Here is a 15,835-nt window from a genome sequence, read left to right on the forward strand (position 1 = left end):
GGTATCTAACAACTAGCACCCCTGCATCAGCCTGCCTTTGTAGTAGCTGCTTTCCTAGCGATGCTGTGTCTATATACAAACATTCTCATTCAGCTCTTACATCACAGGTGAAATACAAAAAAAAACCACTGTCTACAATATCTTGTTGACCACTGTTCTCTTTTAAGTGCAAAGCGATTCATTATAAGAGGGTGTGTATATCAGACCATTTTATCAGGTTTTCTATTTTTTAGTGGTTCCTGATTTCTCACATTTTTTGCTTTATTGAAATCCTGTTTCTAGATAGATTATATAGATTATATTATCTATGAATTTTATTTTAGGATTTGTTATAAAATGGAGTATTCAGTAAGATGGTATTGAGGGCCACTGATCTAGTACATTGTCGTATAGTTTCCTTATTTTACAGAAAGGAAATGGGACACTAGAGATGAAATGATGCACCTAACGTCATACACTTGATTAAAAAGTAGCCTTTGGTGGACTGATTAAGATATAGCTATAGCACAAATAATTAATATTCCAGATTCTAACACCCTGGAAGGTTAGGTTCTGTCACATAATATAAAATACCAAAAGTTAAAATAATTTGATCTACCCTTTAATAACATTTGCTCTTGTCATCAATTATTTCTCCCTTATCCCAGGAAAAGGTGTCTTGAAAGAAAATTTCTTTTAACTGGAATTTCTGTTTTCCCGATGATGCTAATACAGATTAGAACTATGTTCCTTGGAAAAAATAATCCTCTGACTTAGTGCGGGGCTAAACTGAGTTTTATTCTTTGGCCCTGCAACATCCTCCCCACCCCCTCCCTATGGGAAGATGTCTGCATCCCTGCACAATGCAGAACAACCCTTCTCTTTCAACAATATCAACAGTAGAAACAATCAACTCAGTGGGTTCCCTCTGCATCCTTTTCTTCCGTGCCTTCCTAAGCAACTCTGTACGAGAATTACTGACCTGTGACCCCACGAGGGGACTTTGAAGGTTCCTCGAGTATCGAGATCTTTTTCTCACGAGGGATAAGGACTGGTTTTTCACTGGCAGAATCGGTGGATGAGTTGTCCTTCTCACAGCCATTTATGTGGCCATTTTGTATCTGGGGCGGTGGTGGCTGCAGGGGCCCTGCTTCCGGCCTCTCTGCCTTGTCTTTAGCATCTTTGTTGCCTTGATGCTGCTTAGACTTGCTTCTTTTTCTTTTATTGTTCTAGAATGAGAAACAAATGAGATATTATAAATGAAATATTATTCAGCTCAGACCCTTTAGATACAAAGTGAACCTAGACATCAAAATGAAGTATGTTACCTTGTTTGCTTTCTGGCCCTTTAGAATGGGCAAAAACACCTACATTTTTATTAACCGCCCACATTAATGTAAGTATCTTCTTTCTCACAGTAAGTTGTGTAAACTTTTACCTCATAAACATAGTGAGCAAATAAAAGTTCCCTTAAAAGGAAAAAATAGCAGGGAATGGCCTAAAAGTCGAAATATTATTGGAGCAAATTGAAGCCATATATATATGAACGGTAATATAGTAAAATCCTGTGAGAACTGCTTTCAAAGAACTTGAATTCAGATATTGTGCCACTGGAGAAGATCTCACATTTCTTAAATTGGTGATGTGGTGGTGGGAGACAAGGGTTCTGATCCTCCGGGGAGGTTAGGAGGTTGAGGAGGAGAATCAGTAGGAAAAGGGTAGGCAAAGAAGTAGAAGGCAGGTCCCCAAAGTCCAGGTTGGGTCTGCCGAGATAGATACTAATCAACCAGGAGATTCCTGGCATGGCTGCCACTGTCCACAGAGTGCAAGGCAGCCACAGGACACATAATCATCCCCACAAGAATTTAAGCTGGCGCAGACAACTGCTATAAAGCCATGCCAAACCGATCTGGGTCCACCTGGATTTGGACTGTGCAGCTGGAATCCTGGACGACCTCTCGGCTATGAGGCGAACAGCATTACATGGTTTCACTTTATTTACTTTGAAATAACACCACCCTGCATTTTAGACCATTAAAATGTTTTTGGACCCCAATTATCACAATATGGCAGGGTTTTACGGTACCTCTCCTAAGATGCCCTAATGGATGATACATAATAATATACAGGAAATTAAGAAGATGTTCCCAATTATGTTGCACGCTTTACTTGACTTTGGTTTTGTACCTTCGGGGTACTCAATGTATTTAACATTCAGGACGGCGCAGACCTTGGCCAAGCAGAACAGATGCCTGACCCATTAGAGCAGACCCTGTCCCACCCGCCTGCTGCAGCAGTGAGTGCCAGTGGAACATCAGCCTGGCTTTGTTCTTCAACACATTTGAAAAGAAAAAATAAAAAGAAACTGTTTCCTCTTAATTCTCCTCCTCATTCCCTTTCTTTCCCATGGAAACCACAATCATTCCCCCAGTAGTGCTCCTCTGGCTGAGAGAAGCCATTCCCTGGGTGAAGGGAAGGGCTGGCGGCACAGGTTGCCATGCAAGCTGCATGTCTGCTGGGCTGGGGAGACCATTTTCCCACTGAGCCTCTAAGATGGAGGCTTAGTGAGCTGGGTCTGCAGTTGTTCCTCTGCTCTTTTTTTCACATCAGAGAAATCTGATACCCAAACCACACATCTGAGATTTTTCCACGGACATGTCAATATTGCCTTTCAATCACTTGCAAACCATTTTCAGCTCACACAGAAGTCAGGGAAACCATGAGTAGAGATAAGCAGAGATTGTCAAAAAGGGTGACACACAAAGGTTAAAAAAAAAAATCTCCCAATTCCTCCTATTCCACAAGAAACTAAAGGGAGAACAGAGGGCGAAGGGTAATTTCAGTAATCTCAGTCATCTCAGGATTTTATGGAAGTAATGCTGCCTTTTGTTTTCTCAAAACCTGTTCTGTGGGCCTGTGATCTTCCCTCATGGGGAAGGGTAGACTGGAGTATTATATTGTGGGATACCCAAAACACAAGGCCTGGCTGGGAAATTATGGGTACGGATGGGGCAGTTCCTTTGAAAACAGAATCAGACTAAAACAGGTTGCAGGCCAAGAACAAGACTGGTGCACCTTGTAGGAGCTACTGAGCTCCATATATGTCCACAAGATTAGGCAGGCATGTTCTGGAGACAGAGTGCCATGTGACACAGGCGCACCTCACGTGTGCCCAGAAGTCAAACCCTTTGTGACTAGCCAAGAAAGGAAAATAATTCGAAGAGGGCAGAGTAAAATCTCCTTCCCTCTGTTCTCAAAGAGTGGTTTGCCAGGGTTATCAAGAAGGAAAAAAATTGGTCCCTTTCTTACTATGGCTTTAAGGTATTTTCTTGTTCCTTTGTTAAAGATCTAGTTTAGAACTCCGCAAAAAAAAAAAAAAAAAAACAAAAAAACAAAAAAACAAAGCAACTCAGGGCAGCTTTGGACAGATTCTTTCAGTTGGAAAAACATGTGAAAATATATTTAGAGCTTTTCAAGTATCTTTAAAACACTCCCTAATTTTTTCCTTTGTGCTAAGGAATATGTTCAGGCAAGTTAACGTCTTGAATCCTTTGAATTCTCCGGCTGGGTTCCCCTTAATACTTAAAAAGAAAAACTCTGGGACTTCTAAAGCACACCTGGTGGTTAAAAACACTCCAACAGAAAACAAGGGCATTAGTAGTGAGGGTGGCTGGTAATTGAAGAGAGTCTTGAATTTGCAAGTTTTCTCGGTCTACATACCAACATATTTGAAAGAAGCATAAAATTGGTAACCTTGTTTAAATGGTAACAACCATGGATGTTTTGATTGGAGATGTGATTAATTTACAATCAGTATTAATCTTACCTTCTTTTTTCCTGTCATATTCCATTCTTTTAGAACTTGAACTGCACTGCCTAGACAAAGACAAAGAACCTTCAACACGTATTCACATAATAAAACACCACACAAAATTCATCTCTGTCTTTCCATCCTGGTAGCAATTTTTTTTTGTGGCTTTTTCATTTGTTTTGATACATCCTACCTTAATAAAAATGCCAGTTTCATTTTTTATTTCCAGACTTTCATTTAATTCACTGCATGATCTTGGTTTTATCAAAGTATTAAGCCCCACTACATGAAGCTTACCTTTTTATCATTATGTTGTCTTAGAGAAAATGAAATATATCTTGAGAATGTTCTGTTAGCTTCATTGCCATAGGTGGAATTAAAATTGTTCTGTTTGATATATGAATCAAAATACCTATAATCTTCCAGACCAAACATGGGATTTTGAATATTATTAACCAAGTGCATCAAAGCTTTTTGCTTGGCCACTCCTGCTCTTTTTCTGCCCCCACTCATTATGTTTGCAACTTGAACTTGAGCAGCGTGATAAGGAGGGCAGATTATCTGAGGTTGGTTTTGCTCTCGTCACTGTGCATAAGGATGGGATGTGCTCTTTGCGAGGCTTCTACTTTGAAACAAAAGAAATTCATCGACTGACATACTAATCTCAGGTTTTCTCCATGCTATTCACATACATATGTGGCCTTGCACAGACTCAGAGGAAAAGTCTAACCTGATTAAGCTGTAAAATATTTTAAAAGACATGTATACTGTTAGTCAGCTATGATAACTGTTTTCCACGTGGTGTAACAAAGTTCTTCCCTCATTCCAACTGGGCTGGGGGTAATTTCAACAATACGTCATTTGTTTTCCTATAAATAGGTAATTCTAAAAGAGTAGCTCTTAAATGTATTCTTTTAACAATTTTAAGCCTTTTCATACAATCTCATTATACTAATAGTTCTGTACAATGAGTGTGTTGGCTAAACAGAGATAAACTTCAGGCCGGTCTTTATAACAAATTTCAAATTAGTAGGGCCCCAATTATTGAGTCCACTGTCACTGTTAGATAAGCAGAAGGCCATATTGCTTTGACAAATGTTTAGACAGGCTAATTATTCCTATCTATTCAAAGTTTCCAATTCAATGCCCCTCTTAGGCTTTCTGAGTTACATGTACTTGAAATAATAACACCGCACTTAAAAGTAAGTTATAATTCAGACTTTTTATTAACTGAGCTGGTCTTTCTCTCATTTGCCCAGAGAATTAATGTTTCACAGTATTCTCCTTTTGAAGAACTTTAGAAAGTCACTTTTATTAGGCTTTTTTCTTAGCCGATCCAGTGGCTAATAATCATTAGGGTAGTTTTTACTTACAGCTAAACTTCAGTTTTCTAAATAAAATAAAATTAAAAAGCAGTGTTAAATAATGTTCTTTCTAATCAGAGAAAGGAGGTGAGTTGCTTATGGCTTTACAATTATTCCTCTAATTTTCACATTTTGACATAAATTCTATTTGCAATTTGGACAATGAGCTTTTTGAGAGCAATTCTTAAGAAGGAATACTCATGTTCACAGAGAATTTAGAAAGTGTTTTATTAAATTTTAATTATACTGAAACGGCTTGAAGCTTTTGAAGCCACTCAGAAACAGTGCTTTTAATATGCCTCATAAGTGATTCCTAACAAATATTTTTGAACTTCAGTGGTTTTTAAACAAGTTTTCCAACTGGTCCCCAACCAAAGTGATATGAGATTTCTCAGCAATCAATGGGTTTTTTCAATGAGATCTCAACACTGACAACGAGGTGACAATTTCAAGGACAAGCAAGGTGCTCTATTTAAATACAAACGGATTTGATGACAGTCTATCAGTTACTGAGCATCTGTGCATTTCATCAGGGTCACTTTGTAATGAAAACTTTCATGATGGGGAATGTGGGGGCTTCAATCCAAGTGAGGGTGGGGAAGAATGGGGATAATAACCTTTTTCCTGTCCTAAAGCTTTTTTCCATGTGAATGACGTTGGCAAGTGAATCTTGAGAGCTTATCTGCGCCAGGATGTGCAGATTTCCAAAATTTTTTTCTTGAGACAAATTGCACCAAATGCTGCGAATTAGATCAATATCAGATTTTCTACTATTTTTTTCTTATGACTAAAAACTCCGTATCTGCCAGTCCATGAGACAGAGAGAAACAGAAAGGTTGCTCATTATGGGTCTGCTTGCAGGTCTATTTTGAATGACAATCATTTTTTAAATCAGTTAGGACCCTAAATCTTGAGATTAGTTGAGAGAATTTAGATTTAGAGTGTGGCCTGGTTTCAAGACCTGGCCTGAAATGCAACCATACTTGTAGAACTTTAGGAAAATTATTCCAATCCTAGGAAAATAAGTAAATCAAACCATCCTTAACAAAGAAAGTATAAATAGGATATAACTGAGAAATGTGCTGACAGGTGTTCCCTGACCCGATTTATCAGATTATATTTAGCCAGTCCATATTTACAACACAGAAACTAATACCAGGACAGAACCCATATGGTAACTGAGGACAAGTACGAGACCTCTGTCCATAAGTGGAAATTGTTCAAATAGGAGGGGAGAATTTCCCCATAATATACAGGAAATAATAAGGTCGTAGGTTACAAATTTATAAGATAAACATATTCCTAAGACTTTGGATTCTATGATATCACTGGCAATTGCTTGTCTAAAGAAAATTCTGTTTTAGACAGCAAAAAGGATCTAGAGGTAGATGAGCAGAATTGATATTCTGATTAATTAGGCAATCTCAAAATCATAGACTAAGGCTACTAAAGAATAAACCAGTACTGGGGCACCTACGTGGCTCAGTTGGTTAAGCATCTGACTTCAGCTCAGGTCATGATCTCATGGTTCATGAGTTTGAGCCCTACATCGGGCTCTGCTGTCAGCGCTGAGCTAGTTTCTGATCCTCTGTCTCCACCCCCACCCCCCCATCTTTTTCTGCCCCTCCCCGGCACAGGGGTGTGAGCATGCTGTCTCGAAAATAAATAAACATTAAAAAAAAAAAAGAATAAACCAGTCCTCTCAGACTATGTAAGCATCAAGTTCAAGGACTGCAGCTAAGTACAGCTATGCTGAAGAGTTGAGGAGGCTTTCCAGATCAGGAAGTGCATTACCCTCCATTCACAAGGACACCATCAAATAAAGGGCATGCTTAATAACAAATTGGAAAGACTGGTGGACAATGGAATTAGCATCATTATAATAGGTATCTTTTATAAACTAGGTACAATCTTTTTTTTTTACACGAGGGAGAAAGAAATCCCAAATTCTGCTCTTATTGAGTATATGGATGTGTTTTTAAAGCTTAGCATATTTTTATGAGAATTACATTGTCAGTAGCTAATTGACATTCAATGCATTTGAGGAAAAACACAGAACATATAGACTATTTAGTTCTAACAGGTTCAGGGGTCATGTATGCTTACCATCCACGAAGGCTTGCACTGCTTTATCTACATTAAAGTCAAACTGTTGTAGCACCAGCACGATTTCATTATTGCTTTTGTTGGGAACAACTGAGCGAACTGCATAGATCTATGATGAAAAAGAAAAGAAAAAGAAAGGTAAACACTTTAAATATTGTCCATACTGGATAGACTATAACTGTTAGAAGGCCTTGAAAAGCCAACTAATCTATCTTGCCATCAAGCAGACTCAAGCATTTCAGACCAGCAAAAGTTCATCCTGCTAATCACCTTGATACCCTTTTTATTTATGTATACATGTCCACCAAGAGCTCCTTGTTAGGACTGTGGTAGTAAGTGTGAAAAGCCAATTCTGGTTTTTCACCCTCAACCTATCCCCAAGACTAAGGATGCATACAAGAGGTGTTTTCAGTGAAGACACAGATCGTTTTCTGTCTCAAGCTCTCCTCTACACTGGCTCAGGGGGCATCTTTGGAAAACTTACAGAAATAGCCCCATGCCTCAGCTTCTCTTATCTGCACAGTGCAAGCAGTCATCTCAAAGCTCACACAAGTGTGCTGTAAAACTCCATTAATGCTTACAAAGACATAAAAGTGTGGGGCACTGTACTTTTGAAATGGCAATCTTAGCCATAATACAGAATGTTCCCAAACACATTTCTAAAAATCAAACATTTAAAACATCGTACAAGTAAATACATATATGAAAGCTAAGGATTTTAATAGGTTAAGCTAAGCTGATAATAAATTTTTAATGACCTATATGTATTTCTTAAATTTAGCATGGATTCTTTACTAATAGAATTCATTGACCTCTATCTCACAGAACTTGGAATTACTACAGTATGCTCTACTTATCTGAGCAAAACCTAGCTCACCCAGCTTTCTATCAAGGGGATTATTGTAGCTGCTACTGATAGATTCTAGAGTCCTCATGGTGCAAAGGTAAGTGGTAGCCATAATGATGATCATGAAAGCACAGCACAATCTTTGTGTGTTTTTATCAATGGTTAAATTATGGCTAATTGAGTTTTAGAGTTACATGCAGTTTACTGTAATCAGATTCGTGGACTACAGATTATATGGGTACGATATGTGTAATGTGACTCTCCTAACCAGAACATTTAGTTAAGTATAGTTAAATATAGCCTAGTTCCTAATTATGTCAGAAAATAGGCAGCCTATCTCATATAGATCTGTACATGAGAGTACTTAGATTATAATGAGAAAACAGCACAAGCTGGAAGTACATAACTTACAGAGGTTTGACACTATTGATCAGAAAGCTGGTTTTGAATCTTGACGTTCATAAACATGTGGGTTTAACCAAGGACTCTAATGTAATATATGTATTTGTATGTATGTGTCTCAGGATTCCTTTGCTTTTTTTTTTCTATTCTCACCTTTTATAGTTCTTACTTTTTTAGATTCTATATTAAAAAATTTACTTCTTCAGATATAGGTTCCTTCTCATCTTTTCTCTTTCCCCTCTGTAAAAATCCACTCAGTGAACATTTTTTGAATGCCTATTGTGTGACAAAGGCACCAAACTTCCTGGAACTTACAGACTAGAGGGGCATGTACGTGTTGATCAAATGATCACATAAATAAATATATATGTATACATCGTGATTAATGCCATTCAATCATATGACAAGGAGACTTGACCTTATATAGGTATGTTAACATCTGAAGGACAAGTGAGAAGAGATGGGTAGGAGGTAAGAGGAAAGACATTTTAGGTAGAGGGAACAGTATGAATGTGGAGTAAGGCACAGAGGGAGGCAGAACTGAGGCTTTTAGAATATAAGCAGGGACCAGTGGTGGGCAGGGACTAAATCATGCACGGCCTACGAGGCCATGCAAAGGCCATGTGAGGATTTCTCAACTATCCTTTCTTTTGTTAAGTTGTACTTTCTTATTCATTCATCATGTTAGAAAGATAGCTTTCTCTCTATCTCTATCTCTATTATTGTGTAAGTTAAGATGTACAAGGTGTTGATTTGGTACATTTATATACTGAGAAATGATTACCAACCACCATACCATTAGCTAATACCTCCATTCCATTACATAATTACCATTTCTTTTTTGTGGTGAGGACGTTTAGGATCTACCCTCAACAACCTTCAAGTACAGCATATAGCATTTTTAGCTATAATCACCATATTGTATGTTAGATCCCCAGAACTTGTTATTCTCATAACTGGAAGTTTGTACTCTTTGACCAATACATCCCCATTTCCCTTTTTTTTTTAAAAGAGAAGCTGAGAGAAAAACAAGAACAAAAACACCTGCATTTAGCCAGGAAAATCACTAACAATGTGTGTCCAACAACAGATACAATTGGCTTAATAGTTACCAGTGCATTGGAGTTACATATAAACATTACATGTTACCCTTCTAATGTAGTTCTTTCAAATAAAATTCTAACATTTCAAGCTACTATGGTTGGTTAGTGTTATACAAAAATCTTGAGGTGCCTGGGTGGCTCAGTTGGTTAAGAGCCTGACTCTTGATTTCACCTCAGGTCATGATTTCACGGTTTGTGGGACCAAGGTCCCCCCTCCCCAGTCAGGCTCTGCGCTTACAGCTTGGAGCATGCTTGAGATGCTCTCTCTTTCTCTCTCTCTCTCTCTCTCTGCCCCTCCCTCTCTCTCTCTCTGAAAATAAATAAACTTTAAAAAATAAAAATAAAAATAAATAAAATTTCTGAGGTGCCTGGGTGGCTCAGTTGGTTAAGCATCCGACGTCGGCTCAGATCATGATTTCACAGTTTGTAGGTTTGAGCCCCGCAGCAGGCTCTGTGCTGACAACTCAGAGCCTGGAGCCTGCTTCAGATTCTGTGTCTCCCTCTCTCTCTTCCCCCCACTCTTGTCTCTCTCTTTCTCTCTCTCTCTCTCTCTCTCTCTCAAAAATAAACATTAACAAAACCTTAAAAATTACATTATTTTATCAGCCATACCCTTCTAAATAATGCAATGATTAGTTATTAATTACATTAACTGCATTATAATTACATTAGACCAAAGATTTCTTTTTTAAAAATATAGTTTATTGTCAAATTGGTTTCCATACAACACCCAGTGCTCATCCCAACAAGTGTCCTCCTCCTTGCCCATCACCCACTTTCCTCTCTTCCTCACCCTCCATGTAGTTTGTTCTCAGTCCTTAGGAGTCTCTTATGGTTTGCCTCCCTCCCTCTCTGTAACTTTTTTCCCCCCCATGTAGACCAAAGCTTTTGATCCACCTGCACAGTTGTGTGATCAGTAAAGACCCAGAATTATGGAACAAACATAAAATAACTGTTCTCCCTGCTTCCAGTCTCTCCTCTGCAAAACAGATTTTATTATATTAAGGTAAAACATAATATATAAACCACAGCATATAGGGACAGTTTCTTTTTAGACGTTTATACAACACTTGCCTATTCCTCTTTAAAAGGAAAAAAAAAATAAAACCACGGTCAGATACAGAAAACATCTATCCTTGTCATTTTATATATTCTAGCTCCGAACATATCCTAAGAAAATTGTCAATAACTGAGTTCTGATACTAAATCTAACTATGAATATTGCACACAATTCTCAGAGGAAGATACTTAAGATAGGAATGTCAAGTTTTAAAGAAATGGGAAAAAAGAATTTCTGCCTATTCTTAGGTATTCCATAGTAATGTTGAATTCTAGTTGTATTTCTGGGCCAAGCTCTGTGTTTGCTTTAATCCCAGGGCTTGGCTAATGTGAAGGGAGTATTGTTTTTCCACCCTCTTATTTATAAATTCACTACGTCTACTTTCCAATGAAAATGTCTTTGAGAAAGATGGAGAAATTCTGCATGCTTATACGTGCACATAAAAATACAGGAACCTCACAGGGTCCCTATTCATGACGCAGCAGAGTTATAAAGGGTCTAAGCATTTAAATCTAAAAAAAGATCTCATTATGAAGTAGCTTTAAAAATAAGGAGTGGATGACAAAGGCAGTGTTATAGTGAGGTTGTATTGAAAGGCTGCCTTTGCATTTGGAAATGAAGCTCCTGGAGGAATGGATCAATCAATGCGTGACTAATGGTAGTTTGCATACAGGGAACTCATAAAATTCACGCCTGCAGTGACTGTTTCGCAGAGGCTGTTTTTGGGACTGCTTCAGACATACAGCCTTTACTCCACTGCCACAGCCCAAGCTGGTGTGCCTGCTGCTGCAGCTTCACGTCGAAGCCCACTGTTTGAAGCTGCACTTGACTGCATCCCTCCAGGGTTCTCACGCCACGAACAGAGCGGTCCAGGAGGGGTGGAGCAGGCGGCAGTGCAGGCTGCTGGGCGACCGTCGGGACCGCTAGGTAGCGGTTCATTTAGCAACAGCTTTACCTTTCTCAAATCGTTCCCTTGTTTGGCTTCTACTAATTTAAATCCGGTTTGGCAAATTCAGTTTGCAATTGAGAAATCCGCCTTTTGCATCTCAGAAGTTGTTTTGATTTTACCTTCAGCGGTTTAATCTCCTGCCTTCCTCTCTCTGGGGCTTTCTATCTGGCCGGGCAGGCTTTGCCCCGTTCTGCCTCAGGCCCGCCCTGCTGGCATTTCGCCTGCGCTGAGCAGCCAGGCAGAGTGGCTTTCACAGACGCTGCTCAGTTTCAGTTTCCCACATTAACCTCCCTCCTCTGGACTTGCGCTGTCTGCTTTAAGAGCTGTTAGCAGATTTCCTCATTCACACTGTGCATTTTTTGAACCTGTCTGTGATGACTCTTAGAAATTCTTCTTGGCTTACTGATGAGTCACTTAGACTGTGTCTGAGTTTCAAAAACGGTTCTCTAACCAAAGTTTCCAATCCACCTACACAGCTGTGTGATCAGTAGAGACCCAGTATTATCAAATAAACATAAAATAACTACTCTCTCTGCTTCCGGCGTCTCCTCTGCAAATTCATTCCGAGGTTCCTGCCAGACTGCACTTCCTAAAGTATAATCATGGCCATTCTACTCCCTTTCTTGAGAAGAAAGCTAAATCTCTACATTTGAGCATTCATGGCCATCAGCAGCTCCAGCCTGCCCTTCCCAACGCCTCTCTCGCTCTGCCCAGTGTTGGCTTCCCACCCCCACCCCTGTGAGCTTTGTCCTTGACAGGAGAGGTGTCTGCTTGTCCGAATCTTAGAGTCCAGCTGAAGTGCCACGTATTCCGTGGGGTCCTTCTCCACTAGCCCTGCCAGAAGTCACCCTGCCTCCTTACAATTCCCACGGCTCTTATCAGCAGGTGTCTCTTTACACTTAGCGCCTTCTACCCTACATGCTGAGTGTGTACATGCCGTGCTTACTAGATGGTAAGCGGTATGAGGGCAAGAGTCCTCCGCTCAGACACCTCTGCATAGTCAACATGCCCACCCTGCCTGACTGATCATGTGCATGTGTAGGTATTTAACAACTATTTGCTGAGTGAGACAATGCCAACTTGTAGCTGTATCTAGCTGCTGTTTTGGGTCAAAGGCCTATTCTGTGAGCAGGTTTGGGCCATCCTATCACTCTGCATTTGCCATCCACAATAATATGGGGGTGGAGGTCAGGTGACTGTGATGTGACCTAAACATTATATGGGTAGGAGAATGTGTATATGTCCTCTAAATTTCAATAACAGAGATGGGAGGAATATTTATGAGATCTGATCATTTTAGGTACCATATTTTGTGAAATTTTAAAAATATAAAATAACATAGTAAGTGCCTATCATTCCAAAGGTCAGCCCAGCAGTCAGATGTTGGTTGAGCCCCCACTAAGTGACAGGCACAGAGAACACAGAGGGGAACAGATACAGTTCCTGCCCTGAAGGGGACAGTGTAGCAGTGGGGCCAGAACCGTTTGCACCTGAAAGTGTATAGTAACCCCGTGCTGTCTTTATGAACAAGGTACTGTGGTACTCCAGAGAAAGAACCAGTAAAGTTTGCCTGGAGAAGGCAGATTACAGAGGAGACAGCTAAATGTCTTAGGAACTTTGAATTGAAACAAACCTGTATTCTAATCTTGGCCCTGCTCCATCCTAGCTCTAGGACCCTGGATGAACTGTTTAAACTGTCAAAACTTGGTTTTGCAGCTGTAAAATGAGGATATGACCTGCTAGAGTCTCAGTAAAAATGAAAAGAGATGATGCATGTTAAGTGTTAGATATAGAATTTGGCACATATTAGCTGCTCAATAAATTTTAAAAAGAAAAGGGTTGGCACATTTACACTGGGCCATGAAGGAGAAGGGTCCCTCTAGGTGTAAAAATCGGCACGTCTTTGAAATGGACAGAATATGTGGCTAGGGTGCTGGTGAAAATTTATTTGTATACCTCTCTCCTTAAGAACCTTCCTGTACAGCCTCACTGAGCAGTCAGCAGACCCGAGGCTCTCCTGAAGCCCTCACTCACCTGCAAGCTGATGTACCATAAGGAAGCCCATCACTGCTTCCCCTCTTCCGGCCTGCTCATTCTTTATTTACTCACCAAATGCTTTCTGTGATCGAGTACCATACTAGTGGCTGGATATAGCACTAACGAAACAGATACTGTCATTACAAACCCATAGAGGAAAAGAGAAGTGAATATATAAATTTAAAATGTGTATTACTGCAACTCACACTAAGTGAGTGATATGAAGGAAGCAATCAGAATGTAGTGACAAAGATCACTGAGGTCAGGAAGTAACCTGGCAGAAAAGCCAAGTGGGCTAATCAGAGTCTCTGCCTTGGGAGTCTGGACTTTTTCATACAAAGGGAGAGAAGAAAATAGGGATGAAGAGGGGCTGTTCTGGAGCTGCCTCACTTCCTGCCTTGCCTGCTTCTTTAGCTCTTCTTGAAGTCCCATAAGACCCTACCCCAGACCTTTATAATAACTTCTTTTACTTGCACTAGTTTGAGAGGGTTTCATTTTCTACAATAAGCAGCAAGTGCTAGACACAACACTAGCAGCCAGGGCTGGAAATAAGAATAATAAAGCCAAATAATCAATTCAATTGGCAAAAGGGAGAAACGGATGACTTTACAGGTAAATCCAGTTGGAATGTGAAGGACAGAATGGAGAAGGCCCATGAGCCTTGTTCACATACCTCTTCTAGCAACTTGTGTTGGCATAATTACATATGTGACTATTTGTCCCACTGGGACATGAGCCCCTGAGTGAGAGAGATCACATTTATATATCTACTGGGTCTAGAACAATGGGTGGCATCAGAAGATGATCGATGAATGTACAACCGAATGAACTAAAGGAAGTAGGAAGCCTAGTAATATAGCCACTGAAATATTACAGTTTTATTTGTCCATTTCCCCCCCAGTGCGTTTCTGAAATTCAGTGTAAAGTATTACAGGATTAAAAAGTATTCCAGCCCAAAGTGAACAGAGTGCCTCCTAGGTACCAGGAGGATGGTATATGGCTATATACCATGTATGTGGTGTACATGGCTGGTCCTAGCCCTGAGGAGCCTGCAGTGTTGTCGCTCCATCCTACCCCCTACCCTAAGGACAGCAGTCAAACAGCCAGCAACCTCCTTTGCACACCAGTGAGAACCAGAGTTATTTATGGGTTTGCCATTCTTGCAACTTTGAAAGGAATTTTATAATCAGCTTTGGTCATATTTCTCAAATGCTGAGCCGTTCAGAGATGCCTTAAACACAGCTCATCTGTGTATGTTTTGCTTCACTTGCTGGACCACTAATATCCACACACTAATGAAGGCAGTTCTCTCAAGAATCTTCTTGAGGAAGAAAATACTCTTTGTAGACCAGTATCCTGGCATCATGGATAATGCTATAATTTAATTGCCTTTTCTAACATCTACTTTCTGCCAGCGGAAAAAAAAATATGCATGAGGTGTTGTCATGTTCTACTTGGCTGACTTTTTGGGAATTAACACCAGGGGTACAAATCAAAATTAACTTTTTTTTTTCTTTTTGGCAGGAAACCAGGATTAGAAGGAATAATGAAGATTTGAAGGTGGAAAAAAATGAGATGTGCCTTCTCAAACTTTAAAGTACATTCACATCATCTAGGAATCTGATCAGAATGCAGAATCTGATTCAGATGCTTGGGGTGGAGCCCAAAATTCTGCATTTCTAATAAGCTCCCAGGGGATATACATGCTGCTTGTCCGCAGATGTGGTTGGCATAATAATGGCCCCCAAAGACATACATGCCCCCAGTCCCCTGGAACCTATGAATATGTTAGGTTACACACAAATTAAGACTGCATAGAATTAAGGTTGTTAGCTGACTTTGAAATGGGGAGATTATCCCGGATTATCTCAGTGGGCCCACTATAACCACAGCATCCTTCTAAGTGGAAGGAGGAAGAAAGTCAATGTCGGAGTATGCAATGTGAGAAAGACCTGACCAGCCACTGCTAAGTCCGAAGATGAAATGGGGCCATGACCAAGGAGTGCAGGCAGCTTCCAGAAGCTGGAAAAGGAAAGAAAACAAATTCTGCACCTACAGCCTCCAGAGAGGAACATAGCCCTTGCCAACATCTTGATTCTAGCCCAATAAGAACCATCTGGATTTCCAATTCCATCAATGTAAGATAATCAATGTTATTAAATCATGTTATTTAAAGC

General features: G+C 39.9%; 1 protein-coding gene across 7 annotated transcripts in view; it reads right to left on the reverse strand.

Annotated features, from left to right (window-relative positions):
• The window catches only part of SPATS2L (spermatogenesis associated serine rich 2 like), a 166,428-nt gene that overhangs the window by 52,730 nt on the left and 97,863 nt on the right, over window positions 1–15,835 (reverse strand). For all 7 annotated transcript variants that reach the window (XM_053906493.1, XM_019428377.2, XM_053906515.1 and 4 more), the window contains 3 exons: window positions 7,261–7,369; window positions 3,806–3,855; window positions 962–1,208 (listed from right to left, as the gene is read on the reverse strand). In XM_053906493.1, coding sequence (XP_053762468.1) covers window positions 962–1,208; window positions 3,806–3,855; window positions 7,261–7,369 — 406 coding nt within the window. The remainder of the gene's footprint in view (window positions 1–961; window positions 1,209–3,805; window positions 3,856–7,260; window positions 7,370–15,835) is intronic.

Source organism: Panthera pardus, unplaced genomic scaffold (assembly GCF_024362965.1).
Source record: "Panthera pardus isolate Hobbes unplaced genomic scaffold, ASM2436296v1 HiC_scaffold_10, whole genome shotgun sequence".
NCBI classification, from domain to species: Eukaryota; Metazoa; Chordata; class Mammalia; order Carnivora; family Felidae; genus Panthera; species Panthera pardus.